We start from the raw sequence: 27,341 nt of genomic DNA on the forward strand, positions 1-27,341 counted from the left end.
TTGCCTGGGAAGGCCGAGGAAAACTACGAAAAACCTCAGTCACGATATTCGGGGTTCCTCCCAGAAATCGAATACAGAAGTTTTCCAAAGCGTTATCACTTGAACCAATTCCCTCGGTCGGGTTGCAGCGCAAGAAATCCGAAAAGTGCTCCGCTTACACCCCGGACATCGTCCTCTTTAACACTAACATAACCGCATGAGACACTACGTGGAATAGATACACACATAGTAAAAATTATATTCACTTTGCTCAGACTGAAAATCACGGAGCTCGGTCCACACGCCTGCTCGTAAACGTTTCAATATGCCCACATCTGAAATCAAAACCCTTCGAAGAACTTGCCTGAAAGCAGTCCCACGGGACGATACGAGAAAATTAAATCAACTACTGGATTTTTAAATATTCTTGTTACCTCAGAGCTCGAAAGTCAGCCATGAATGTAGTTTCGAAATTAAATTACACAATAATTTGTGTCGTATTATTATTGTTATTATTCTATTACGTGTGCTGATCTCAACAGACCAGAAGGAAATTACTGCGTCAACATGAATACCACTAGAACAACAAAAAACCAACATACGGACAGAACAAAACGACTAATGTCAATTGTTATTTAAATTTAAAGGTAAGTTTATAAAAATAACTATCGATTTGTAAACTGCATTAACAGCTGAAGGGCACTGGCTGAAGGAGCAACTCAGCGTCTAGATTGGTTCATAACTTGAGGCTCTCGTTATTTAGCGACTGTGCTCCAAACGCAAGTTATACGGCACCTAATGAGACGGAAATATGATGATAGTCGGTTACGTAAGGATTTGGAAGGATGCGATCTTTGATTATTTAAAAATTACACTGAAGCACTCAAGCTGTAGACACTTATGCAAACCACAGTTACTACAACCACTGCCGAGATTGGAACCCAGTACTTCTGAAATATAAGTAGCAAGAGTTGACACTATATTAACCTACCTGGTGTAACTGACTGACTATAATTTCCGCCTAAATATTAACTTTAATCAGAATGCGCATAAACTCAGACGGGCTACTCCATGACTGACATGTCACATTATTCTGACAACCTACGTATTTTGGAGCACGCGGTAGCGTAGTTGGTTGAGGCACTATGCTACAAGCCGGAAAGTCGCGGGTTCGTTTCCCGATGAGGTGGACTTTTTAAATTTACCTAATCCTTCCAGTCGCACTATGGCCCTGGTGTCGACCCAGCATCTAACAGAAATGTGGACCAGGAATCTTCCTGCGGGGTAAAGGGCGGCCGCCGCGTAAGGGTGACAACCTCACCACCAGCTGAGGCGACTGTCTAGAGAAAAAGTAGGAGCCTCGACGTCTCACAACCCTATGGGCCTTCACGGCCTGTTACAGTGATAGCTTTACATTTTACGCACGTATTTTAGACCTAAGGCAATGTTATTCCTACGTCACTCTTGCACTGTGGCTGTGGCTGTGGTAGCTCTCATTCCAGTACATTCTGTGTCTCTGTACCTCCAGAGTAATTAACTCTGTTAAGATTGTCTACATAGTACCCACAGGTAACGTTCGAGGCACTTTGATAACTCGGCAATGACTGAAGGATCTGTCGGTAATTGATGCCTTGCTGCGGCGGAGGGCCTAAGGACCCGAGGAAACTGTGAACACCTCTTCTCCCGTCCTTATCTCACAGCCATTTGATTTATAACACATAATTAATTTTGTAGTTTCAATAGGTGGAAGAGTTACTTCTCTCAACTACTGAATGTATATGGGGTTACTGATGTCAGGCAGAGGGAAACACACACACGCCTGAGAAGAGACGGTGAAAGACAAGGAGAGAAGCACGTACCTCAGAAGGTCTGGCAAGAATCTACCAGACTACACGGAGTTACTTTCGGTCCCTAAAGACGTCACTATTATCCCTCCCAGCAACCGATTCTTGAAACCTGCAGTTCAATAATTCCCTCTACAACATGCGCAGGTCAGTCAGCGGGTACAGCTAGAGGATTCGGGCTGGACTACCGAGAGATCGGAGTTCGAGCCCCGGTAAATTAAAAAAAATGTTCCCTTCTCCACGTCGTCGAGACCGGCTCTGAGGCCCATCCTGCCTCCTGTCCAATGGGAACCGAGGGATATTTTCCCTGGGAGTAAAGCGGCAGATGCGTGAAGCTGACCACACACCTCCACCACCTGCCAAGGCGAAGAAAACGTGGATCTATACATATGTCCTCATGGCGTACTGCTTAATTAGTTAAGCAGGGGGACAACTTTTTTAAACCATTACTGATGTGGAGCTTCTGCTTAGCTAAGCAATATCCGTCCCTGTTTCCATGTGAATACAGATGCGTAGTTACCACGGATTTCCTCTGCAGAAGGCAAAACACGTCAATCCGATGTCCTCTGAGCCGTAAAGACAATTATTGAGGCACGTGGGATTTGAGGTTTTCATTTAGGCGAACATTTTAATTGCTATCATCTAGATTCCGACGCCGTGCTGTCTCGTAGGAAGTTACAAATGTTCCGTAAGGCAATGCTCCTTTCAACTTCAGAGTAAGGAAGAAAACCGGGACAATAACTTCCTCCGAAACGCCGATAAATGCATACGAGACTACATGGATCACGACGCAGAAAGCGGAAATACGAAACTACTTAGATCCTAACCAAATGAAGACAGAATGAGGCACACGAGGCCAAAGGTTGGCCGCTTACCTTTTGTTCCATTTCACAGATTCTTGTACCTTGCCTTTACATGGGGTTCCAAAAATAAAATATAACTCTCCTCGGTTATGTTTTACATAAACAGACTCTCTATCTATACCTTTGCAGCTCTTTGTTGAACCTTGGCCGCTATTTCAGTTCCTCAGCCTTCTTACACAGTAAGACTTCTTGGCCGGGGGATCAGCCCATTGCAAGGCCGCCATCTACACAAGACAACACAAACACAGAATAAACGCATGCAGACATCGATGCCTTGAGTGGGATTCGAATCCACGATCCCAGTGCTCGAGAGAGCGAAGACAGCTGATGCCTTAGACCGCGTGGCCACTGTGATCGGCATATAAACGAGCTGAGCTATGAAATATAGTGTTTTACTAATTGTAGACCCGTCCCTGTCTGGACTGCAATTTGGCCTTGGAATCATCTGTGAATTTTCGGAGAACACACAGATGAACAGTAATTTCATTCACTGAGTCACCGGTACGTTTATCAGCACAATTCAATGTAATGAACAATGAATACTTGTGCATATGCATCATGCCACGGGACTGAATATAAAACAACGTGAAAGCTTTTGATCCAGCAGATCTGAAGTAAAATACTGTCACGTGTTTCCTAGGTAACGCGACATTGCTCCCTTCTCAAGGCTGTTCGTCCCGAACAGCCTAACGGACCTTCCCTCCCTCCCCTCCCTCATTTCTTCTCCGCTGGCTCTCATGTCTTCTCGCATGGGTAGCAGGAGCTCCATCATTTGTTGTGGCTCCATTTTTTGTAGCGGAGGATGTAACACTTGCGCTCTTGGTCCAAAACTGTTTCCCACTTCTGACCCCGGTTGTCTCGTGTTTCTTATGTAACGCGACATTACATTAGCATATCGACTATTTAATTCTGAATTACAGAATTACAATCCCCCTCCCCATATCTCCCTCTGCTGATACTCGTATATGGAACAGAAACTGAAAGTATGGTTTGGACAGAGGCAAAGGCGACAGGGCACTCATGCCGGGCTACACTGTGAATATTCCTAGAAACTCTCGAAGTGTCTAATCTCGCTGTACAACTACAGTCGTAATAACATTATTCATATTATAAACTCCCAAAATTAAGTTTAATATATAAACAAAACATTTCAACACAAATTTTATGTAGACAGAGATGTGCTTCAATCTCAGGAGTATTATCATTTTAATCTAAATATTCTAAGACGTGAAAAAGCTACATAAAATAAAATAATCAATCCACTCTAACTCTACATAATGAGTTCCCGAACCTATGCCGTGAAAATAATCGTACCTCTTTATTGTTTTCCCTTCTCTTATAAACCTCAATCTGCTCCTTATCAAATACAAAGAGTGGTTACAATGTCTCAGACAGGACCAGTATTACTATTATTATTATTTTCTAATTTCATTTCACGCATCATGACCTTGAAAAGTTACATACATTATTAGTATTCTTACTGGGGTGAAGGTGAGTTTTTACGGACACTACTGGCCTATTGTACCAGCCCCCGATGATAGATGATGGTCATTGTGGAGCAATTGGTGGAATGAAGATTGGCAGGGGAAACCGAAGTACTCGGAGAAAACCTGCACCAGCGCCACTTTATCCAGCACAAACCCACATGCCCTGATCTGGGCCCGAACCAGGGTCATCGCGGTGGGAAGCCGGTGGCTAACCGCCTGAGCTATGGCAGGGGCAGAACAGGGAATATATAGAGAATCTATTTGAGAAGGGGGGGGGAGTGTTTTGAAAAACAAATTAACTCGGGAAAAAATACGTTACACCGATTGGGAAATGATATAGAAGGCTGATGTAAATTCCGGCTTCTTCCTAATCAAATTTTCGTTATGCAATTATTTGTTCATTCATCATTGCATGCCCTTATCATCATATGAGGGGACATGAGTCCGTCATCCCACCCCCCAAACAGACTAATGCTTCTCAGTTTCAGGATTATATATCAATTAGTGTCCCGAAATACGGAAAGGTGTTCACTGTGATTCCTTGTTGACACAGGTTACTGGCCGTTCGGAGTTGTGTGGTGCAATGTCTATGTCACCTGTGACGTACTGGCATGCTCTGCAAGCATTATGCACATGTGTTTCATAAGCCTCGGTCGGTACCTCGGGATCCGTAACCCGCTCAAGACCCGACATGCCTACTCCACGAAGAGGCTGGTTGGGTTCAAGATAGCGCTGGTGTGGTTGCTGTCTATGCTTGTGTCCAGCTCCATCACAGTTCTGGGTGAGTCAATAGCGCACCTCACTGCATCAGTGAGCCTAGTCTAAGAGCTTCAACCCAATATGAATAAGCATTCTAATTTAATATATTACAATATTGTGAAAGGAGGGCACGCGGTAGTGTAGTGGTTGAGACACAATGCTACAAGCTGAAAGGTCTTTCCCCGGGGTAAAGCGGCCGGGACGTGAAGCTGACCACACACCTACAACTAGTGAGGGGGTCAAGAAAACGTGGATTCACACATCTGCGCCCCCACACGCCTTCATGGCGTAGTGCTTAATTAGTTAAGCACAGGGACCTTTTTTTTCCCCCTTGACACTACAGCCTCAGTGGGTCTAGGCCTACCTCCATGAAGTTCTCCGTTCACTTCGGTTTTTCTAGATCTTACACATACGGTAGGACTCCTTGGGCGAGTGATCAGCTCGTCGCAAGGCCTCTACCTGTAGACAAACACAGGAAAACTCACAAACATCCATGCCCTGAGTGGGATTCGAACCCACGATCCCGGCTTCCGAGCGAGCGAAGACAGTGCATGCCTTAGACCACTCGGCTACCGTGACCGGCCAGGGACAACTGTACCTTACCTTACCGAAATAACAAATGTTTTTTAAGATATTTGTGTTCATAGAACTGACGGCCAGGATTTCTAACAATCTGGCAATCCAGGTTCTGTTAGGGATCGTTAGGTTTAGTTACAATGCTAACAAAACATCTTCATTATGAAATTATACTGTGTCAGTGTGTTACGAATGGCAGCCAGCAGCTTACACACATCTCTTTCAGGAGTCCACAACCCGCGGAACATAATGCCGGAGCCACACATATGCGTCATCAACAACAGAGCGTTCTTCGTGTTCGGCTCGCTCGTAGCTTTCTACGTTCCCATGGTGATAATGGTTGTGACTTACGCGCTGACGGTGCAGCTGTTACGGAAAAAGGCACGGTTTGCGGCCGAACATCCAGAATCGGACCAGTTCCGGCGTCTAGGAGGACGCTTTGCAGCCTCCAAGACACACCATCACCACCACAACCACAGGTCTTCCACGTTGTCGCGCCAGCTCTGCAGAACCAGCGGAGGTTCCGACAGGCAAGTACATCTGTCAACTTTCTGCATGTATTTCCACGTGTTTAGAGGGCAGACACGGGGTTTGGATTGGTAATCTGGTTCACCGGACTCGTACAAATGGTCACTACAAGCAATTCTAGTGCTCTCGCTAACTGACGGACTTCACACTTCACTATAGCACGCACCTATACGCTGTGACGTGTTGCGTTCGTGTATTCGCTGCCGCGGAAGCGTGATTCTCGAGCCGTTCCCTAGCAACGGCCGTATCTTCTGGCTCTGAGTAGACATGTCACAAGATCGTTTATTTCATTCTTCGTTTTTTATACATTTCCATATTACTGCATCTATTTCGACCAAATTTGTCACAATGGTTCAGGACCTCCCTGAGGAAGTTATACATACCTGACAGCCATAAATTTAGTATAAATATCCCAGAAAAATTTTGCAGTCACCTGATCACGCTGGATCCACGTTCGCAGATTCTTCTACCCTTGAAGAAGGAGCGGATACTTACATCCGAAACGTCGGTTCACACGAGATTTAAACGCGCCACATCCCAGAAGATAATATTTTTCATTTCCACCTCCGTGAAAATCTCAGATTTTACAATATTACACATTACTGTAACAACACAAAAAAGGTAAAATGAACTTTATATGAGTGGGCAAAGGTGAATGTTAAGGCCCATACAAATTAAAGTTCCGAAACATGAGAATAGTTACACAAGAATGTTTGCAGCCATCTTCATGTTTACCGCCGAGGAAATAGTTCCTGAATGGAATGTAGTCTTGATACAATAGTGCAGAAGACAAAAATTCTGCCCAATACTCGAACCCACAACCGCTTTGATCCAAGAAGAAACCAAAGCCAACCCTTCGTCGGCCAACTGGACAAGTGCTATTACATGACACTCACAGACTGGGCATACTCCCAAATTTAACAGCAGAGACAACGTTGAACGCAAAGTAGTTCACCAAAAAGAATTTACATACACCGTTGCCAAATGTCAACAGAACCATACAACAGTTTATCCACATCTCATTTTCTATTCTCTTACATTTATACTGACATTCTTTGTACAAAAATACACAGAGCGTGAGCCATATACTGCTGCATCCAAAATATCTCGCGTCTGAATGGAGGACAGTAATTAACGCATTGCGGAAGCGAAGACTAGACTACACCCCATCACTCACAGCTGTAACGCTGTGATTGCCGAATTACTATGCCAAATGCAACGGATATGTCGGCTATATCCGATTCGAACCTGATTTTATAAGTCTCGGGGACACCACGTCATCGGTTACACTGTGAGACATATGTCTTAATTAACATTTCAGAATGTGTCCTACCGACTAGTCAAGAATTCAGCATTAGTACTGGTCCTGAATACGTTAAAGGAGTAAAATAAGAACAATCTAGAAAGATTTAACGTTTCTTATAATTCAAACTGACACTAAACATGTTTACTTAAAAAAGAACACTTGTATCGGAAGAGTTCCGCGTCGCCCATACCGGCTCTGGGGCCCACCCAACCTCCTTTCCAATGGGCACCGGCGACTCTTTCCACGGGAGTAAAGCGGACAAGGCGTGAAACTGACCACTCACCTCCATCTAGTGCCGAGGCCAACAAAATGTGGACATGTGCATCCATTTCTCCATACGCCTTCAAGGCGTAATGCTTAATTAGTTAAGCATAGGAACAACTTTATTTTTTATTTTTTTTATTTTTTGCTTCTACTGGTCTCGGAAAGAAAATAATTGGTTACTTCGAAGCCCATTGAACATTCCAGCTCCTACAGCTAAAGCAAAGTGGAAGCAGTAATTTGATTCCTTCATTACGACAGAAAGAACATGAACGCTACGGTGCTCCTGAACATCTGACTATGCAGCACTACATACACGTCAACGTTTCTACACGTCATGTAATCGCTGAAGGGACACTAGTCACAGGCAGAGCTCCCACACACGGAAAGCTGGTTCTTCTGACGCCCTTTCGGGAACACAATTAACTCTCGTAGTATTAAAATTATATTAACTAATTGGGTAAGCACCGGAAACGCCAACGTGCTCAGACCCATCTCCTGTTGAAAATCCGAACTCCTACACATTATAGAAATGCATCATTCTGATTCTCCTTACTTCACTTTGCTGTCGTCTGACGGTTTAGCTACTGCCCCCATACATATATAAAAGTTAAATGTAACGGTGAGATTACCGTAAATGAACGGATGTGTTGCGAGTTCACCGTAAAGCCTCGTGGCGCACCGTTTGCCGCACCTACATGCGAGCACCGCAAAGTGAGCGGCGATAACAGGTGGTGTTGCTAACGTTGATTGTTTGGGATATTACGAAAAATATGTTCATGTATTTCGAGACGCTCATGACAGCACGTACTTTCATTCCTAGCTTGAGATATAATAGTACGATCCATATTCCAGGAGGAAACATCAATATTCTCGGAGGTCATAGTATCGGTCAATTTAAGCAAAAGAGTTTATATATGCATGTGTGCTATTCCGAACGCTTTCCGAGACAGCTATTTCACTGTACAGACGAGCAACACGCCACGTCCTCACACGAGTTGCAAAGTGCATTGATGTTGATGGTGGAATTATCGAAAATGTATTATACCACGTGAACTGTACCAACTTTGTCACCTGAACAATAAATACCAGTATTACAAACAGTACGTAACATCTCTTTCTTATCAACAATTTTGTAACTGTATAGTGAAATAGCTCTAGCTCGGAAACCGTTCGGAATAGGACACATGCACATACACCATTTTTTTTTTGCTTAGAATGACCGATACTGTGACCTCTCACAATATTGTGTGTATTAACGAACATACTTATAGGAAACAGTATAAAAAAGACGTAAACACACAGAAAATACCTGACGCGTTCTACCTCTAAACAATATTCACACTCAGTTGATTCATCTGCATTACACAAGTATTTCGCTCTCACCGGAGTTACAGATGGAACAAAGAAGAGATTTAGGCTTGGAATCTCTCGGAAGTGCTCTCAGGCCGGTGGCAGTAAGAGGTGGTTTAGAGTTTGAGCGGAGAGATCAGTATCACAGAAACCTAGTTGTGTGCACCACCAAATTAGAGAGGAGGTTAATACCCACTGCTGTTCATACCCTGCAAGCCATTAATCTGGCATATTTCGTTTGGCTACTCAAGGTCCATCACTTCCCAATACTTATCTGTAGGGTTAGGTTCCGCTACATGTCCAATCCACATACTTCCCAACAAATGTGTGGGAGGAGACAAAAGTGGAGAGGCGGGTGAAGGAGTGATGAGCTAGAATCACCAAAAGAAGTGTCCCCGACTGTAACACATCATTGAGCTAACAACATTAACCAATTCTGTGCACATTTCGTCCGATATTTTCAAAATATAATTAAAGATTTCAAGTAAGGGGGCACGCGGTAGCGTAGTTGGTTGACACATTATGTTACAAGCCGGAAGGTCGCGGGTTTCATTCCCGATGAGGTCACTGGCTTTTACAATTTACGTAATCCTTCCAGCCACACTATGGCTCTGGGGTCGACTCAGCCAGCGCCAGAAATGAGTACCAGGAACCTTCCTGGGGATAAAGTTGCGGCCTGCACGTAAGGCTGAAAACCTCACCGCCATCTTTGAGCCTATTGTCTAGAAAATTTGGGACCTTCGACGTCTCAAAACCATATGGACCTCCATGGCCTGTTACAGGGATAGCCTTTCTTTTTTAGTAAAGAGGCACAGTTGTTACTGGTAAGAACTGCCACACTGAAGCACTGTTCTTGTCTGCAGGAGCACCAGTATACGTGTGAGTTCCTCGCACCCTCACCTGAACTACGTGGCGAATGGGGGCAGCGGTGCCGGAGGGACGGTCACTGCTTCACGGGGGCGGTGTGACCAAGGGACACAGACTCCGGACAACATCGCCCGGGAAACGCGAAACTTCCGTCTGAGAAGTCTTAAGCTGCAACTTAGCATGGGGCCTTCGACACTCAACTTAAGGTAAATGCGAATGATCTCCTATAATCAGGCGCCTCAAACTAGATATTAATAAGCATCATACGTATTCAAAACGTAGAAAATGAAACAAAAATAACTGCGCTTAGAGAGAAATATAGCATAGACGAGAAAACTGTAGTCTAGAAACACAAAACAAGAAGAGACGCCCAACGCCACGAAATACACGAGAGCTATCTGACGATGTTAGCAGTAGCTTTCTTTCTTCTGTGAGCTATGTGACGATTTTATCAGTTTTCTTTCTTCTGTGAGCCATTTTACGAAGTTGTCAGTAGTTTTCTTTCTTCTGTGAGCTATCTGACGATGTTACTAGTAGCTTTCTTTCTTCTGTGAGCTATGTGACGATTTTATCAGTTTTCTTTCTTCTGTGAGCCATTTTACGAAGTTGTCAGTAGTTTTCTTTCTTCTGTGAGCTATCTGACGATGTTACTAGTAGCTTTCTTTCTTCTGTGAGCTATGTGACGATTTTATCAGTTTTCTTTCTTCTGTGAGCCATTTTACGAAGTTGTCAGTAGTTTTCTTTCTTCTGTGAGCTATCTGACGATGTTACTAGTGGCTTTCTTTCTTCTGTGAGCCATTTTACGAAGCTGTCAGTAGTTTTATTTCTTCTGTGAGTTATCTGACGATGTTACTAGTAGCTTTCTTTCTTCTGTGAGCTATTTTACGAAGTTGTCAGTACCTTTATTTCTTCTGTGAGCTATTTTACGAAGCTGTCAGCTTTCTTTCCCCGAGATACATTCATGACGTGCAGTTTACTGAGCAAACGAACGGCTTTGCCTTTTACCTCATTGGTACTTTCCTTTGCGCAGAAAGCCTATCCTTTATTGTAACAGTAGAGATTACATGAAATTATGTAGCTAGAATAGTTTTGTGCCGGTCACGGTATCCGAGCGGTCTAAGGCATGTAGTGTCTTCGCTCGCTTGGAAACCAGGATCGTGGGTTCGAATCCCACTCAGGGCATGGATGTTTAGTTTGTGTGTGTGCGTGTCTCTGTGCTTGTATACAGGTAGAGGCCTTGCGACGAGCTGATCACTCGCCCAAGGAGTCCTACCGAATGCGTGAGATTTTGAAAAAAAACCGAAGTGAACAGAGAAGTTCATGGAGGTAGGCCTAGGCCCACTAGGGCTGCAGTGCCAAGGATAAAAAAATAGTTTTGTAGGACGGTATATGCCCACAGGGAAACCCCAGAAGTCGAATACATAACCTTCACAATATGCTAATTGGCAATTAATATGATGCTAGAATCTCACGCTAGACGTCAAGGCAACGTCTGGCCGACACCGGCTCCCGTGCAAAATAAAATATTTCAGCTTCATAAAAATAATATATCAATAAGAAACCTGTAAGGGCAAAAGTCGACTGCTATGGCCCTGAAAACGTAAAGAGTACAGGCTCGACGCTGTACAGTCTAGATACTGTAAGCACAACATAAAAGTAGAGATTTTGAGAAAGCTGAAAGGAAGGCTAACTGCGGGATTCTGAACGCCAGAAGAAAACGGACTGCACTAATTAGGGGGAGCGCGGTGTGCCATATTGCAGAATGTCCGTATTCTTCACAAACACGTGCGATGAAACTCCCGATTCTAATTTTTCAATAAATTCTAACTTTTCTTTACACTCAAGTTTGTCCTTTGTCTTATTTGTCCATGGTATTGTGACAATGCCTGAAAGCCGGAATAGCGGAGCCAGAGTAGACGTTCACTGCTAGGCAACGACTTGGTAAACAGGTTCCCGCGGCAACGAATACGTAAGTAACAATCGAAGTATTGTTGAGCTATAACGATGGAAACGATGTTCTCTCCTGGATCCGACCCGAGTCTATATAACGAGGATCCGAGGTCGGCTGAGTCAGAATTGAGGGAGTCGATTGAGAAGAAATGGCAAGAAAGGATGTGCAAAAAAGACTTCTTGTGTGCTGTAGTTACGGTGGGCCTGTAATAAATCCGTTGTCAGGGAACGGCTGGTGAAGATATCAGGCTGGAGAAGGCTGCTATGATTTGTAAAGTGCGAGAATCAGTGAAACGGTTATAATTAATTGTAGATACGGTTTATAAAGTCCAATAAATCCATTCACAAATCCATACCCTGTCCATAATCGCTAATAAGAAGTGACAGTATATTGATTGAAAGAAATTGTAATACAGAACAAACCAAACAGGGGGGGGGGGGGTTCCGACACATCAACAAGACTATTACGGGGGAGTCCCGACACATCAACCTGATTGTTACGGGGCAGTCCCGACATATCAGCCAGACTATTATGGGGGAATCCCGACATATCAACCAGACTGTTACGGGGAAGTCCCGACATATCAACCAGACTATTATGGGGGAATCCCGACATATCAACCAGACTATTACGGAGAAGTCCCGGAATATCAACCAGGCTACTTCAAGTCCCGGCATATCAACCAGACTATTTCGTGGGAGTCCCGACATATCAACCAGGCTATTACGGGAAAGTCCCAACATATAAACCTGATTATTTCGGGGAATTCCCGACACATAGAGCAGATCATTACGGGAAAGTCTTGACACATCAACCAGACTATTACGGGGGAGTCCCGGCACATTAACCTGATTACTACGGGGGAGTCCCGACATATCAACCAGACTATTAAGGGGAGGGTCCCGACATATCAACCCGACTATTACGGGGGAGTCCCGACATATCAACCAGATTATTACGGGAAAGTCCTGACATATTAATCAGACTATTACGGGGGAGTCCCGATATATCAACCAGAGAATAGCTGAGAAGTACCGGGGAATTCTGTCCGTTAAACTCGAAATCCGTTAAGCGCGGTCAGTTAAACAGAGGATTTATTGTATTATGACCAACCACGAGCAGACATGACGTTAACCAGTGTACGAACGGAGTGAATGTGTTACGCAAAACTGCACACTTCCCTAAGAATCCCAGTGATCAGTTAGTCTTAAATATAACATTCGAGAAATGCATATCGGATATCATGCAATGAAGTTCATCCAGAAACGCTTCAAGTGGGTAACGGCTTGCACTTTCAAAGGGTGAATTACTGCACTCACATTTCCAAGGAACAAAGCCTATTCGTTAAGAAAACTCATTAATTAAACAATGCCACTATTTACGGGGTTTTTTTTCCTTGGCACTACAGCCCCAGTGTCCCTAGGCCTACCTCCATGAACTTCTTTGTTCACTTCGGTTTTTGTAGATCTTACACACTCGGTGGGACTCCTTGGGCGGGTGATCAGCTCGTCGCAAGGACTCTACCTGTACACAAATACAGAAAAACCCACACACACACAAACTAAATATCCATGCTCTGAGAGGGATTCGAAAGTGAAAACAGTACATGCCTTAGACCGCTCGGCTACCGTCACCGGCCTATTTACGGTTTACTGATCACAAACAAAAAAGCGCGATACACTGTGTATGCTGTATATATTACAAACATGCGCCAGAAGTGCGTGCGGGATATGAATGCATTTACACGCTTTAACTTAGCAAACTGTCTATCCAGCGGAAGAATAGCGAATACATGTGCACATGTCTGTACAGAAGTACAGTGCTCTCAGAAGACTGATTATGTGATGGACGTGACTTGTAGACTGGAACCTTGTGAATGAAAACCATATGTGTTATTGCGTATACTCACAGTAACAGCAAGCAGTGGTCCCAACAAGTGTCAATAAGTGTCGACTCTTACCTGAAACAAGAGCAAAAACAAAACTGAAATTTCAACACAAGTTCTTCTCTATACAAAAAGTTTTGCAAGGGTGATATTTATCGCTGTCACTATACAATTTCACATTAATATAGCAATGAATTTCGGAGCGTTAACATGCTATGTGAACGTAAGTTACGCTGTAGGTCACGAATAGGCGAGCAGACCCTTGTTTCAGTGAACTGTCACAATTTTAGAACTGATTCTAAACGGAATTTGATTCAGTAACTAAATTTATTGAATACTTACAGATCGTAACTACATGTAATTATAATGCCACCACTAATTCACCACAGCAGGCATTAAATCTTGTCAGTCTGTTGTGTCTACACAAGTCGTTGCCTGGTAACGTGTTCCAACTGCGGACGTCCCCCTTCCTCTGGGTTCCCGAACTATCCCCGTACCTCAGCTACAAGCTTCTAACAGCAGCTCACAAGGACTGAACCGTAGCAGTTCTATAATTCACTCATTCGCTCTAACAAACCAACTCGCTGCACTGCACTGCACTACTGAACTCAACTCCGTCGGTCGAGTGATATAGCTTCGAAGAAGAACACGTAGAAAACGCCGCTTACAACAGTACATCCACTGTTGCGCTAGGGCCGCTGCCTAGCATCGGCTCCAGTACTGTTGTGTATTTAAGAAGCTGTTGGCTAGCAGTAACCGTAGCCTCGTTTCGCGGTCGTTAGCTAGTAACGGGCCGATATGTCACAGTATGTTGTCTATATTGTGAGTATTTATAATATTGTATTTTGGTGTGATTACGTAAAATGCAGCGTGTTATATAAGCGAAAATGTATACAGTTGACTATTCGTGCGTGTTATTCGTGGGAGATATGGTTAAACCATAAACGAATATGGAAGAGAGCGGAGGAAGTTAATGATACGAAAGTTTATATAGCAAATGATAAGACTTCCCTATGAATTTCCAACGAGTATTTCGCCAGTTACACATAAAACTAAACACATGATCCGTATTTATAGTTACATTTCAGATTTTTTTCGTACTCATGCATGCGTCTTGAATTCCGGAGCTTCCATACACATTTCTCAATACCGAGGAAAAGAATATTTTCTTTACGGGCCACCTCATACAGCAAGAACTAACCGAAAGTAATCACGGAGCGTGCCGAGCTTAAATTAAACTGATGCACGTCAGGTGAATGGGGCATGCGGTAGCGTAGTTGGTTGAGGCACTAAACTACGGTTCGATTCCCTATGGGGTCTTTGGATTTTTCAACTGACCTAATCCATCCGCACTATGGCCCCGGGGTCGACTCAGCATCTACCAGAAATAAACACCAGGAATCTTGCTAGGGGTAAAGTGCGTCAGGCGAATGAGACTGAACCTTACCGCCATCTGTGAGCCAACTGTCTAGAAAATGTGGCAGTCTCGACAACTCACAATCCTATTGACCTTCACGGCCTGTTACAGGGACAGCTTTACCTTTCTCTTTTTGGATGGTTATTTAACGATGCTTTCAATATGGAGAAATAGCGTCGGATGAGAGGATTATCTGTGAAAGAGAAATTGCAAAGAATATGGTTGGAACTGGTCATGGCCTAAAAAAAGGTACTGACCCCAGATTAATAAATCACTGCTTTAAATATCTGTCAGTGTGTTTCGATTGTGCTAACAATATAAATTTACTGAATTCTTGATATCATGCACACTTAGAAATGGCAGGCGTCCATGATCCCTTAATCAAACACCGCATGTAAATTAATCATTTCGCCGTTCTTTACTCGCCACGATTTGCTTTTTACACTACAGCTGAAACAAAACAACTTCTACTTGTCTGCCAATAACGTCTTGCGCACTATCGTCACATTCTCTACAGCTGCTGTAAACCATCACTCATATTCAAAGTCAACACTTTAATTTCACATTTAGCTACTATAAAACCTTCATAGCTTCACGAAATATAATACGGCGCACGGTGTAAGCGTTCATGCCACTTCTTAATTAAATCAAGCTCTTTTAACAGAAGTTAGTAGCATTTTAATACAGTACAGTATTTTGGAGGGGGTACAGGGTAGCTTAATTGGTTGAAGCACTATGCTACAAGCCGGAAGGTTGCGGGTTCGATTCCCGATAAGGTCACTGGATTTTTCTTTCAATATAACGAATACTTCCAGTCGCAATATGCCTCTGGGGTCGACTCAGCCTCTAACAGAAATGAGTACAAGGAATCTTCTTGGGGGTAAACGCTGCCCGGCGCGGAAGGCTGACAACCTCACCGCCATCTGTGGGCCGACTGTCTGGATAATGTGGCAGCCTCGGCGTCTCACAACCCTATTAACCTCCACGGCCTGTTACAGGGATAGCTTTACCTTTTATTATTATTATTATTATTTTAGTATCTGGATCAGAAAAATGACTCCGTAAGTGGTTCTGATATATTCCCCCCTTTTAATTTCGAATTCAATTGAAACACGGAAACATGTTCCCCGCCGAATTCAGCTTAGAACGAGGGGAGGCTGTATTAAAGTAAGCCTCAATTTTCTCAGCAATTACACAGATTCAACATAACGATATTGATGCTATTAAATTTTCACCCGACTTCAATCAGGAAAAAAAGAGGTTGGCAATTACACGGTTGTCAATATGCCAATACAAGGAAAAGATACAGAAACGTGTTACCAGGCATTACCGAATGTATATTTCGTTAAATCCGACTTCTCTACTTCAAGTCGATCCAAGAGCAGCGACAAAGAAGGGCGTCTCTCCTAAGGACGGATGCTGTAACAAAGTGCTGGCTTGTCCGTCCTGTCACACAGCTCAGAGGCGATATATAGCTGAGTCGGCACAGAAGGGAACTACGGACTGGATGGTCGTGGCTCGATTCCCATCAGGGGCAATGAAATTTTCTCTCCTCCATGACGTTCAGATTGGCTCTGAGGCCCATCCAGCCTCCTCTCCAATCAGTACAAAGGTCCCTTTCTTCGGGAACAAAGCAGCCAGGGCATGAAGCTGAGGTGAAGAATGGTGGAGTTATACCTCCACTTCTTCATATGCCTTCATGGAGTCTTGCTTAATTAATTAGGCACGGGGACAACGTTTTTAAGAAACGCTGAAAGAATGACGACTGGCAGAGGCAAACCGAAATATTTGGAGAAAAGCCTTCCTCCCAGTGTCCCAGGATTGAACTCGCGCTCCACGATAACAGCCCGGCATCTAACGACCCTAGTTACAGGACAGAATGTCCAGTTTATGTCAAAATAAATTCCTTGTTGTTATAAATGTCAAATGTAATCAAATTCCGATCATCTACAGGACAGTGAACTTTCATAGCGAAGTTTAAAAGCGTATCGTACATTATAATGGAAGGCAAAACAAGGTCCCTCAAAGTTCGAAATGTTATGCGCGCGTAAAGAATGCCTTTCAACACTAATGTGTGGACATCAACAGGAGAAGCAGCAGTCCTTTACGCAGCATAAACTGGGAACAACAGCCCTGAGAGTGACGCCCGTCGTTATAGTTCTGACGCCGTGCGGTTGCAACTCGAAAACTGAAGCAGTTTCATTGTTAGGAATCAACTCTCTGTTTCAAGCACCTGTAAACGTGGAGAAGCCGCGTGTGTGCCAATGCGCTGTGTCTTGCCCTGACAGTTTATGGCTGCCATGTCTCTCAGCTGGATGTCTTCACGTTCCTGGCACGCAAGAAGAAAAAAGGATTGAGTAGTTTTACTGCAGTAAAGACGGCGCAAAAAGAGTCTTCCATCAAATGTCGAATTGCTTCTTTTTCTGGCATTGTTTCTGAAAGGTAGAAGGACTTGCAATTATAAGTCTGTCATGTTTGTCCGTCCCTCTGAGGACCACCGAACTTCAGAGCCAGCAAAGAAAATACTAAACGCGACACACAGGACAGACAGTTTGCGGCTATGCTGGTAGATATATTCATAAAATCTTATTACTGCACATTCGACATACAGAACCGTAGAAGCCTGAGCTATTTCCTAGTATCACACTGAAATGCTGAACACTAACTTCTGTGTGTTTTTTTTTTCCGGGAAATGACCTTCCATCGTTGTAATATATTTTGCGGGGNCCGTTACACACGCATTATGATTCAGTCTTCACTAGTCGCATCCTGGCAACGGATTTATAACAATCTCACTGCCACTTCTTTTCACAGCCTTTCTTGACATTTATTCCAAATCAACGTAGACTTTCATCTCCGTAACTCGGCCCATTTCTTGATAACGCAATCAAACGACTTTCTTTGTCCCTTTAAACACCCTGGCACGGATCACGCCGAAAACACAGTATCTCTGTTGTTGATTAAGCTTGTTTAGTGATCCGCTTCCTAATAATGAACGTCATACTGTTGCGCGCGTACGTTTCCGTGGGAATATGTCCACCGAGGCGTTGCCTAGCAATGGATATATACGTCACAATATGCAGTAATGTAACAGGGAGATAAAAAAGAGCCGAATTTACGGAATTTTTGGTTATCACAGTAAGGCACTGTCGAGCTTCAACGTGTTGCATGAACATAAGTCACGTAGTAGGTTATGAACGAGCTAGCAGTTTTCTCTTTTCAGTGTGGTGCAATGTACAAACGAGACTATGCAATTAATTATTTGTGAGTGATATTATTGGGAGATGGCGTTAAATGTCGATCTGGACGTACCATTCGGTAATAAGTAAAACTGGCAAGGAATGAGAAAGAAATTAGAAGTTAATGCTATAAAAGTCTACGTAACAAATGAGGCCTCCCGGCAAATTCTGAACAACTTATATACTAGGGAGAGTCAGTAAATAAGAGTAGGTCACAGATGGAAGTAAGCAGCTGTAATGGACGTAATAGGTTTTGTTTATATATCACTAGGTAGCAGCACAGTCCAGTTTCAAGAAAGTTTAGGTAGCAGACGCGCACGCGCATGTTCACAGGCTGGTTTCAGTAGTCAATATAGCGACCGTATTTGAGGGTGTACTACCGAGGAACAATTTTGTGTTGTGATTCTTTCTGAAAGCAACAGGACTCAGTGCAAAGTATATTAATAAAGTAATGTTTCCTGCTTTGTCACGTAAAGCAGTTCACAACTGGGTGGGAACAGTTTTGCTGATGGCGAAGAGGTTGAAGCTGAGGTGCGGAGTGGCTGAAACAACAGTCAAAAGACTTCTGTGCTGTGGGTTTCGGCGCACCGGTAAAGCTATGAGAAAAGTGTATCAGTGTTGGTGAAGGATATGTCCAACTGAGCTGGACAGTAGCCCTCGCCTGCACACTGATGACAGAAACCGATCCAGCTTCAGAAATTCCTAACTTCACGGATCTGAGTCCTTCTTGAGTGTGCCAATTGTGTCACTGAAGATCTCTCAAGCATTTTATGGAACCCAAAGGTTCATTACCGTGTTCACAAGAGCATTCCGCTGGACCCTATCCAATCCATACCACCCATCCTGTACCTCTAAGATCAACCACCTACATCTTCGTCTTTCTACCTGTCTCTGTCCTTCTGGCCTTCCCACCAATATCCTACACGCATTCCTCTTGTGCCCCATTCGTGCTACATGCCTTTCACATTTCATCCTCGTTGACCTGGTTATTCTGATTATACTTGTAGAAGACTGGCGACTGGCTACGGCTGGACGACCGAGGGGCCAGAATTCAAGTCCTGGTACGGTCAAGAATTTTCTCTTCTCCACGTCGTCCAGACTGGCTCTGGGACCCACCCACCCTCCTTTCCAATGGATACCGGGGGCTCTTTCCCCAGGGGTAAATTGGCCGGGGCATGAAGCTGATCACTCACTTCCAACTAGAGCCGAGGTCAAGAAAACGTGGATGGTACATCCACTCCCCCTACGTCTTCAAGGCGTAGTGCTTAATTAGTTAAGCACGGGGACTTTACATTATCTTAACAGCGGTACTTATGAACAGTACTGTCTTCTGCTGTTACGCCGTACAGTCTTGTAGAAACTGACAGATCATTCTACCTATACATAAATCAAAATTATTCTATTGAAAGAGGACCTGCAAGGTCTTCAATAGAAAACATCATATTACTATTCTTGGTTGCTAGTCTTACTCTTCTACCCTGAAGATGGAGTCAGTATGTTCCTCTGAAACGATTATAAACTTCTAAAAGACTATATGGTGTAACGTCCCAGTAGACAGGAACATTTCACTGGCAACGTTCCAGTTCCCTAATCGCCTGTGTGCGACACGCGATGTCCTTTCTTCCAGGTTCCTAGCTGGCAGGAACAGAAGACGCTCGTTAGCTGCAAATGCTGTGGCCACGGAACAAAAGGCATCCAAAGTGCTGGGTTTGGTCTTCTTCACTTTCGTCCTGTGTTGGGCACCTTTCTTCATCCTCAACATAATCTTCGCGGCGTGCCCACACTGCCACGTTCCAGATCACGTGGTGGACACGTGTCTCTGGCTGGGATATGTATCCTCTACAATCAACCCTGTCATCTACACGATCTTCAACAGAACATTCAGAGCTGCCTTCATCAGGCTTCTGAGATGCAAGTGTCACAGATCGGCTAGGCCTCTCAGGTAGAGTAAAAACTTTTCTTTTTCTGTTTACATCTTAACATTTCAAATTTAACATTAAACACAATCTAACTTCACTAAGCGTACCCCTTCTTGTGAAGCCGACAGTCGCTCTGCTGCTCGAGAATTTCCCGGCATTTTATGGAACCCGAAGTTGCATTACTGTGTTCATGGTCTCCATCCTGAGGCAGCTCAATCCATACAACTCCATCCTATCTCCATTTTAATATTTTCCAAGGAACTACGTTCTCGTCGTACTACTGGTCTTCCCATCAATATCCTACATGTATTCCTCGTCTCCCCATTCATGCTACATGTCCTGCTCATCTCAACCTCCTTAACTCGATTATTCTAATTATACTTGGCGAAGAGTACAGGTTATGAAGCTCCTCATTATGTAGTTTTCTACAACCTCAAGTCACCTCACTGTTCCAAATATATCCTCACCACCCTCTTCTCAAACACCCTCAATCTATATCCCTCCCTTAATGTCAGAGATCAAGTTTCACACCCATACAGAACCACAGGCAAACTTATATTTTTGTATATTCTAATTTGTCATTAAACACAATCGATTAACTTAAATATACAGAGTGTACCACTTAAGATGCAACCCGAACTACATGGAAGCATGTGGGTAACATCGGCAGTGTCTTGTTAGGCACTTCTAGTGAGGGTATGCATTGTTAAATGCTTCACGAATAGCAGAAAACGATTTCCAAGCGACGTGATACGTACGTTCTGCCAGTGAATACACCCTGCTCGCACCTGCAGAGCGTCTGCGCAACTGGCGACAGCAGCAGCATAGCAACCAGGGCTGACAGTGACTCGAGTGTCACCAGGGAAGTTAGGAGAGTCAATTACACGAGGAACAGCTTCTTAGTAATAATTTCTGTGCTGCAGCACGTGATATATGTGGGCTGCGTTCTAAATGACACACCATGCAAGTTTTCAGACCTCACTAGGATAAGTACAGATTTAATTGATTAATTAATGACTCTTTATACCTTTTTTCCCCCTTGGCATTACAACTCCCCCGTGGGCCTAGGCCTACCACCATGAACTTCTCCGTTCACTTCGGTTTTTCTAGATCTTACACATTCGGTAGGACTCCTTGGGCGGGTGATCAGCCTGTCGCAAGGTCTCTATCTGTACACAAACACAGAAAAACGCACACACACAAACTAAACATCCATGCCCTGAGTGGGATTCGAACCCACGATCCCGGTTTCCAAGCGAGCGAAGACAGTACATGCCTTAGACCGCTCGGCTATTGTGACCGGCCTTTTTATACTTGGCTTGTGCAATTTCATGTTTCTGAAACCAGATCCTGAGATTTGATGACGGTTTTCGCAGGTACCGGTCAGTGAGCGAGAATCGGACGGTGGGAACGCCTATGGGGTTCTTGTCCTCCACCACGGTGACGCCTTCAGTAGGGAGCTCGACTTCCACCCCAGCGGGTGCAATGGCGGGGGCAGCCGCCCTGCCCTTGTCCTTGTCCCTGCAAGGGACGCCCTTACTAGCCACCCCCTCATCAACAACGTCGTCATACGTTGTCATGAGGACGCCGTCAGAGAACTACCCAGACGCCTTCGATGTGGAAGACCATGACTGCTGAATACTACCACTGCCACGTAACGCCAAACATCTGAACTAGTCTCCACACCAAAAGTTACAGTGTTTACTGAGGGCTCGGAAGACATTTCAGCTGATGTCCAATTATAAATTTGTAACATAATTCAGTCGCATTTATTAGTCAGGAAGTGAAAGCTACAATAAGACATTTTAAATTATCATCGTTTTGCCACCTCCCACCAAAACTTGGTTCGTTCTTAATGCGTCAATGGCACAAAGGGGTCCTCCAAGAGAGTCCCCCCAAACTACAGACTGACACCAAAGTTACGAATCGATTTAATACAAACCATAACACGATAGAAGAATGTTTTTACACGCTGTGTTATGGAATGGTCACAATTTACAGTTGTTCTCTCGGTTTAGGAGTGTTTCTTTCGCATACGAATACATCTTTCGAAAATTCAAGTAATATAAATTAAATTTAAAGAGTGGATGAGAATTTAAATTGAATAAGCAGTTGCAAATGCACACCCAGTGTTTCATAACATCAGAGACAATATTCAAGAGTACAATAAGAACGTGTGTTTCCACAGATGATTTCAAAGTATCGGTACACATTTATATAAAGGAATACATATTTCGTTCCGTTTTGAATGTAAGACAGAGAAACTAAAGCAGGAACAAGCTGTGCTCAAGATCCTTCAAAAGCCTTTGTTCTGAGTGTCGCAAACGAACAGCGAGTTTCAATTAGAAAAATAAACACTGTATACTGTAAAATCTGTTGAACATCAGTACGGTTCAGGGAGGAGTGTTTTAAGTGCTTTTCACAATATATAACCATCAGTTCACGATGAAGATAGCTGACAAAAAAAAAACACGTTCTGGAGAAAGATTCCATAAAGCACGAATATGGATCAGTTATTACATAACAAAGCTGCAATGGCTGACGGTTTGAGTGGTTGTTTTGTTTGTGAGAATTTAGATATGAGATACAAACTATATATATAAACTGTAATTGCAATAAATTCGTTCCATATTCTTCCAAAGGTAACTAAACAGCATATATCTGTATAGAATTAAAAAAAATCGATTGGTCCCGTTTCGCTTCTGCAGAGATGTCGTCTGTTGTGAACGTTACGTCACTAGCCACAGGTACACACAACACAAGGAACTGCAGCACGTCCAGCCGGACATATAAGCAGATTTCCTGGTATGATGAAATGCGTGCAGTTCAAGCAGTTTAGTTCCCTGTGGCCATTTACTCATCACACAATCTACGTAATAATAGAGTTACTCCTACGGTTAATTAAGTGCCGTGATGAGGCATGCGCAGTGGAGGAATAACTCCATAAACATCTAACCCCTGCACTAGCCAGGTACATAGCTTAGCCGCTTTATCCCCGACAAACGAGCCACCGGTACTCATTTCATAGGTGGCTGGTTGGGCTGCAGAGTCAGTCTTCACGGTGTGGAGGAGAAGAGAAAGTCTCTCATCCTGTAACAACTCGAATACTGACTCCTGGCCGCCTCGTTAGTAGTAAAGTCAGTATACTTAGGTTTCTCTAAAGAAAAAAGGTAAGATTGATAACTGTGTGTTGTAGCCACGCTAGAAAGGTGCTGTTCCTCTCCCGATCAGAACATGGCACACTATGCTACAAGCCGAAAGATCGCGGGTCCCATACCCGATGAGATCGAATTTTTTAACTTGACCTAATCCTTAAATCCGCACTATGGCCCTGGGGTCGACTGAGCCTGTAATTAAAATGAATACCAGGCATCTTCCTGGAGGGGCAAGGGACGGAGGGCGCGTAAGGCTGACAACCTTACCGCCATCTGTGAGCCCACTGTCCAGATGATGTGGGAGCCTCCATGTCTCACAACCTTATGGGGGGCTCCCCGGTCTGTTGCGGGGATAGCTTTACATTTTTGCCTTTATCAGTTCTTCTTAAGTCACTGCGTATGTAGTTCCTGCCCTAGAAGGTTTCGATTATGATATAAAACAGAACAATTTAACATAATTTGAATTTCCGGATCGATAGGTGCTGTGCCTCTTAGCAGAAGTCATATTTGGAACTGAACTGCTACAGCCCGCAAGCTGCTGGGGCAACATCAGTGGGCACGTAACGTAACTTCAATGGTTAGGCCAGGGACGAGAAAATGAGAATGCCCTCTAGCAAATTTGGGACTATGTCCCTTGTACTGCGGCCACTTCTGGCCTATTGTACCAGCCCCAGATGATAGGTGAGGGTGATTGTGGAGCAATTGGTTGAATGAAGATTGGCAGGGGAAACCGAAGTACTCGGAGAAAACCTGACCAGCGCCACTTGGTCCACCACAAATCCCACTTGACCAGACCCCGAGATCGAACCCGGGCCGCCACGGTGGGAAGCCAGCTTCAGCTATGGCGCGGCCTTATCCAGGTTAATATTTCGGCGCTTACCAGAATAACCGATGACCCGGTCGAGATTCGAACCGAGTACATAAGGTCAGAATGTTACCACTAAACCAAACTATTTGGCCCAAACGTATGCTTAACGAGGGGTTTATCTTCGCGACGTTCGTGGGATTTTAATAAATTGAAAAATGTTTAGTCGTTCATATGCCCGTGGATTCAAGATGCATCCACCCGCAATACGCAGAAACAAAACTTAATGTGCCTTGTGCCATACACTTAACGTGAGGCATGTCCACCTAGGCGTGGGATTAATCCACCAAAGTCGCAGATTAGCGGGGCTGTCTCTGTAAATCGATCAAAATTCCTAAATATTTGCTGATTTATTTTTCGGGTAACTGCTCAGAAATCTATGGTGTCTTCAGCCCGCAACGAACGCGTTTATGAAGGGTATGATCTAATTGGTCGCAACGCCGTGTAACTCGGAGGGACGCAGAACTTTTCGGGCAATCTTACCAGTTCCATCTTCATTAGGGTCAGCATTGGTAACCTCATAAGGACGCTCAACTTGCCACCTGCTTCTGCCGGCTTCCTGCTTGGCTTACACGGAAGAATGAACCAATATCTTCCTCCGAAACGTTGGACTCTCTCCGAACTATACGTCATTAGAACCCAGGAGACTACACTCTTCGTGTTCACCGCCGTGATAACCTCAAATCTCAAGTGTTTATGGAACTTCCGCTCTCATTAAAGATTTCTTTTCAAGTGGAAATCAATTCCATATTGCTTCGGTTTTGGAATCCTCTGACCCCGAAGCAAAGGCGCCCGGGGACTAGAATTTGATTATGGGGACGCAGGTGGGCCTGGCAATTTCTTTCGGTGAAATTCTGAAACACTTATAGATTCCGTCGTCTTCGGCAAATAAGAAAACACGTGGGCGCATTTAATTTGTATGACACAGAAATCTGGAACACCAATATTACAAAACCAACAGATATCTAGACCCGCGCTGAAAATATAAAGCTGTATGTTTCCCTCTAAAGCTGAAAAAATATATACATACCAAGTAGTTCCCGTGGCCCTGGGAGTCGTAGAGGGCAAAAAAATGGAGCCCGGTGCCTGGGGGTATAACTGGGCCAACCTGTCACTGGGGGACATAAATACAGAGAACTAGTCCTCCAGGTGGGGAGCTGGACGCAAAGCTGACGACCTTGCTCTGTAAAAAGAATCGTTGCGAAATCTTAAAGAAGTGAGAGTTAGATGGATGCAGAGACAAATCTGGGAGAATCTTTTGAGCAGGGCTGTGGCTCAAAAAGGGCTGCTCTGCCTATGATGATGAATATACTGCTGCTACTACTAATACTACTACTACTTCTACTAGTAATACTACTACTACTAGTCGTCTGAAGCCGAATTTACTACTGCAGAACAGACTAAGGTTAGCTCTTTCTAAGGGGCCCAACTGAGTAGGTGTCTTCCCCCTTCACCTGAGGACAGAAATATATTCAGTTTCCGAAACGACGTGTTTTCTATTTTCTAGAATACCGGACGATGGGAAAAGTCCAAAAACCCAGTAGTTCTAAGTGTTATGCACCATCATCAGAAACCTTTGGAGTTTACTAAAACATGTTGTGTTAGGTAACACCCATCACACATAACGTTCGAAGTCTCATATTTCTGCCAAGTTATTTGTTAACTTATGAATAACATTTCATACAAAGTGAACCGGTAACAAATCTCCATACCAAATTTCACATGGTCAACTCCATTAATATATCAGTCACCACAATCGAACTGAAAACTAAATGGAGATAACTTGCCACGTTCTTGCTTTACCTTACACAAAAGTTGTCTACAGGGAAGTAGCATTTTTTGGAGGTTTATAATTGTACACAATTTCAGGACTATCCGATAAGGTCACTGGATTTTTTTGTTGACCTAATCATTCCAGCCGCACTATGGCTCTAGGGTCGACTCAGCCTCTAACAGAAATGAGTACCAGGAATCTTCCTGAGTTTATAAGGTGAGCGTAAGGCTGACAATCTCGCCGCCATCTGTAGACGATTGTCTACAAAATGTGGGAGCTCCGACGTCTCACAACCCTATGGGTCTCTACGGCAAGTTACAGGAATAGCTTTCTTGTTATTAGATGGCGCTTCTATCTCGCAAATTCATTCGTCCGAAACATTGTTGGTTCAAGAAAATTCAGGAGTACACGCCAGGGATAGGCTCACAGCACGGTGATTGGTTGATATGTTGCAAGGCTCTGGGTTGAGACATACAGGCGCAGGCCTCTACAGTTGATTCCATACCTATATTTAATCCTTAAGAAGGGGAAACACAGAAAATATACGGTCGTGTGACCTGTAAACTCGAAAGTTTTACTCATCCCTGCTCTAACTACAAATCACCTTATTGTGACGCGCGCGCTTTTCCACAGAAAGTTGCACCAAAACTCTGGCAAGACAGAATATATGAAAGAATAAGTTCCCATCTATCCAAGTTCATTTTTAACAAGAAAAGCGAAGAAGGAAAGAATCTGAGACGAATTCAGAAAAGAAAAAGAAAAACGACGGGCAAAGATAATAAATTCCATCCACCGTACTCGAAGTCTGATGTGTACGGAAACAACATGTTGTGAGTTTATACGCGTTTCTCTATCAATGTCAGTTCTATAAACAGAGGAGGGAAGAGGCGAAGAGGGAACACGCACACGGGTAGATGCAACTTCCAAGTATGCGAACTACAGCACAACAAGTAACTCGGTCAGTCCTTCAAAACACATGTTCGAGGGAGTAAAATTAAAGATAAATTCAGTTCTCCACTCATGTGAAAAGATATAAAAATTACTTAAATTCTGCATAAAGTGGCATTTAATTTTATTTATCTTCCAATCATCACAAAGAAACTGTGTTGTACTGTCTTAATGCGTATCGAACTTGGCGATGGTCAAGCTTACGACCGTAACTAAGCTGCTGTTGTAGCACAAGACAGTAAGATATGCATGAGCTGCTCTGCAAAGCCTGGACTGACAGAGGACTTGTATATAGTGCAAGAGGAAGAATTATCAATAACTTGCTGTATGTGCGACATGTACATTTGACAAAGGCGAAGAATATT

General features: G+C 43.8%; 1 protein-coding gene across 2 annotated transcripts in view; it reads left to right on the forward strand.

The window, feature by feature from the left end:
- Positions 1-23,022, forward strand: part of LOC111874565 (5-hydroxytryptamine receptor 2C) — a 151,561-nt gene extending 128,539 nt beyond the window's left edge. Inside the window, exons 2-6 of one of the 2 annotated variants that reach the window (XM_023870171.2) lie at positions 4,727-4,954; positions 5,735-6,038; positions 9,820-10,029; positions 19,943-20,257; positions 21,611-23,022. In XM_023870171.2, coding sequence (XP_023725939.1) covers positions 4,727-4,954; positions 5,735-6,038; positions 9,820-10,029; positions 19,943-20,257; positions 21,611-21,872 — 1,319 coding nt within the window. In that variant the 3' untranslated portion in view covers positions 21,873-23,022. The remainder of the gene's footprint in view (positions 1-4,726; positions 4,955-5,734; positions 6,039-9,819; positions 10,030-19,942; positions 20,258-21,610) is intronic. The other variant, XM_023870172.2, reaches the window with a different exon arrangement.
- The last annotated feature ends 4,319 nt before the right edge of the window (positions 23,023-27,341 follow it).

The sequence above is a fragment of the Cryptotermes secundus genome, unplaced genomic scaffold (genome assembly GCF_002891405.2).
Source record: "Cryptotermes secundus unplaced genomic scaffold, Csec_1.0 scaffold1009, whole genome shotgun sequence".
Classification (NCBI taxonomy): domain Eukaryota; kingdom Metazoa; phylum Arthropoda; class Insecta; order Blattodea; family Kalotermitidae; genus Cryptotermes; species Cryptotermes secundus.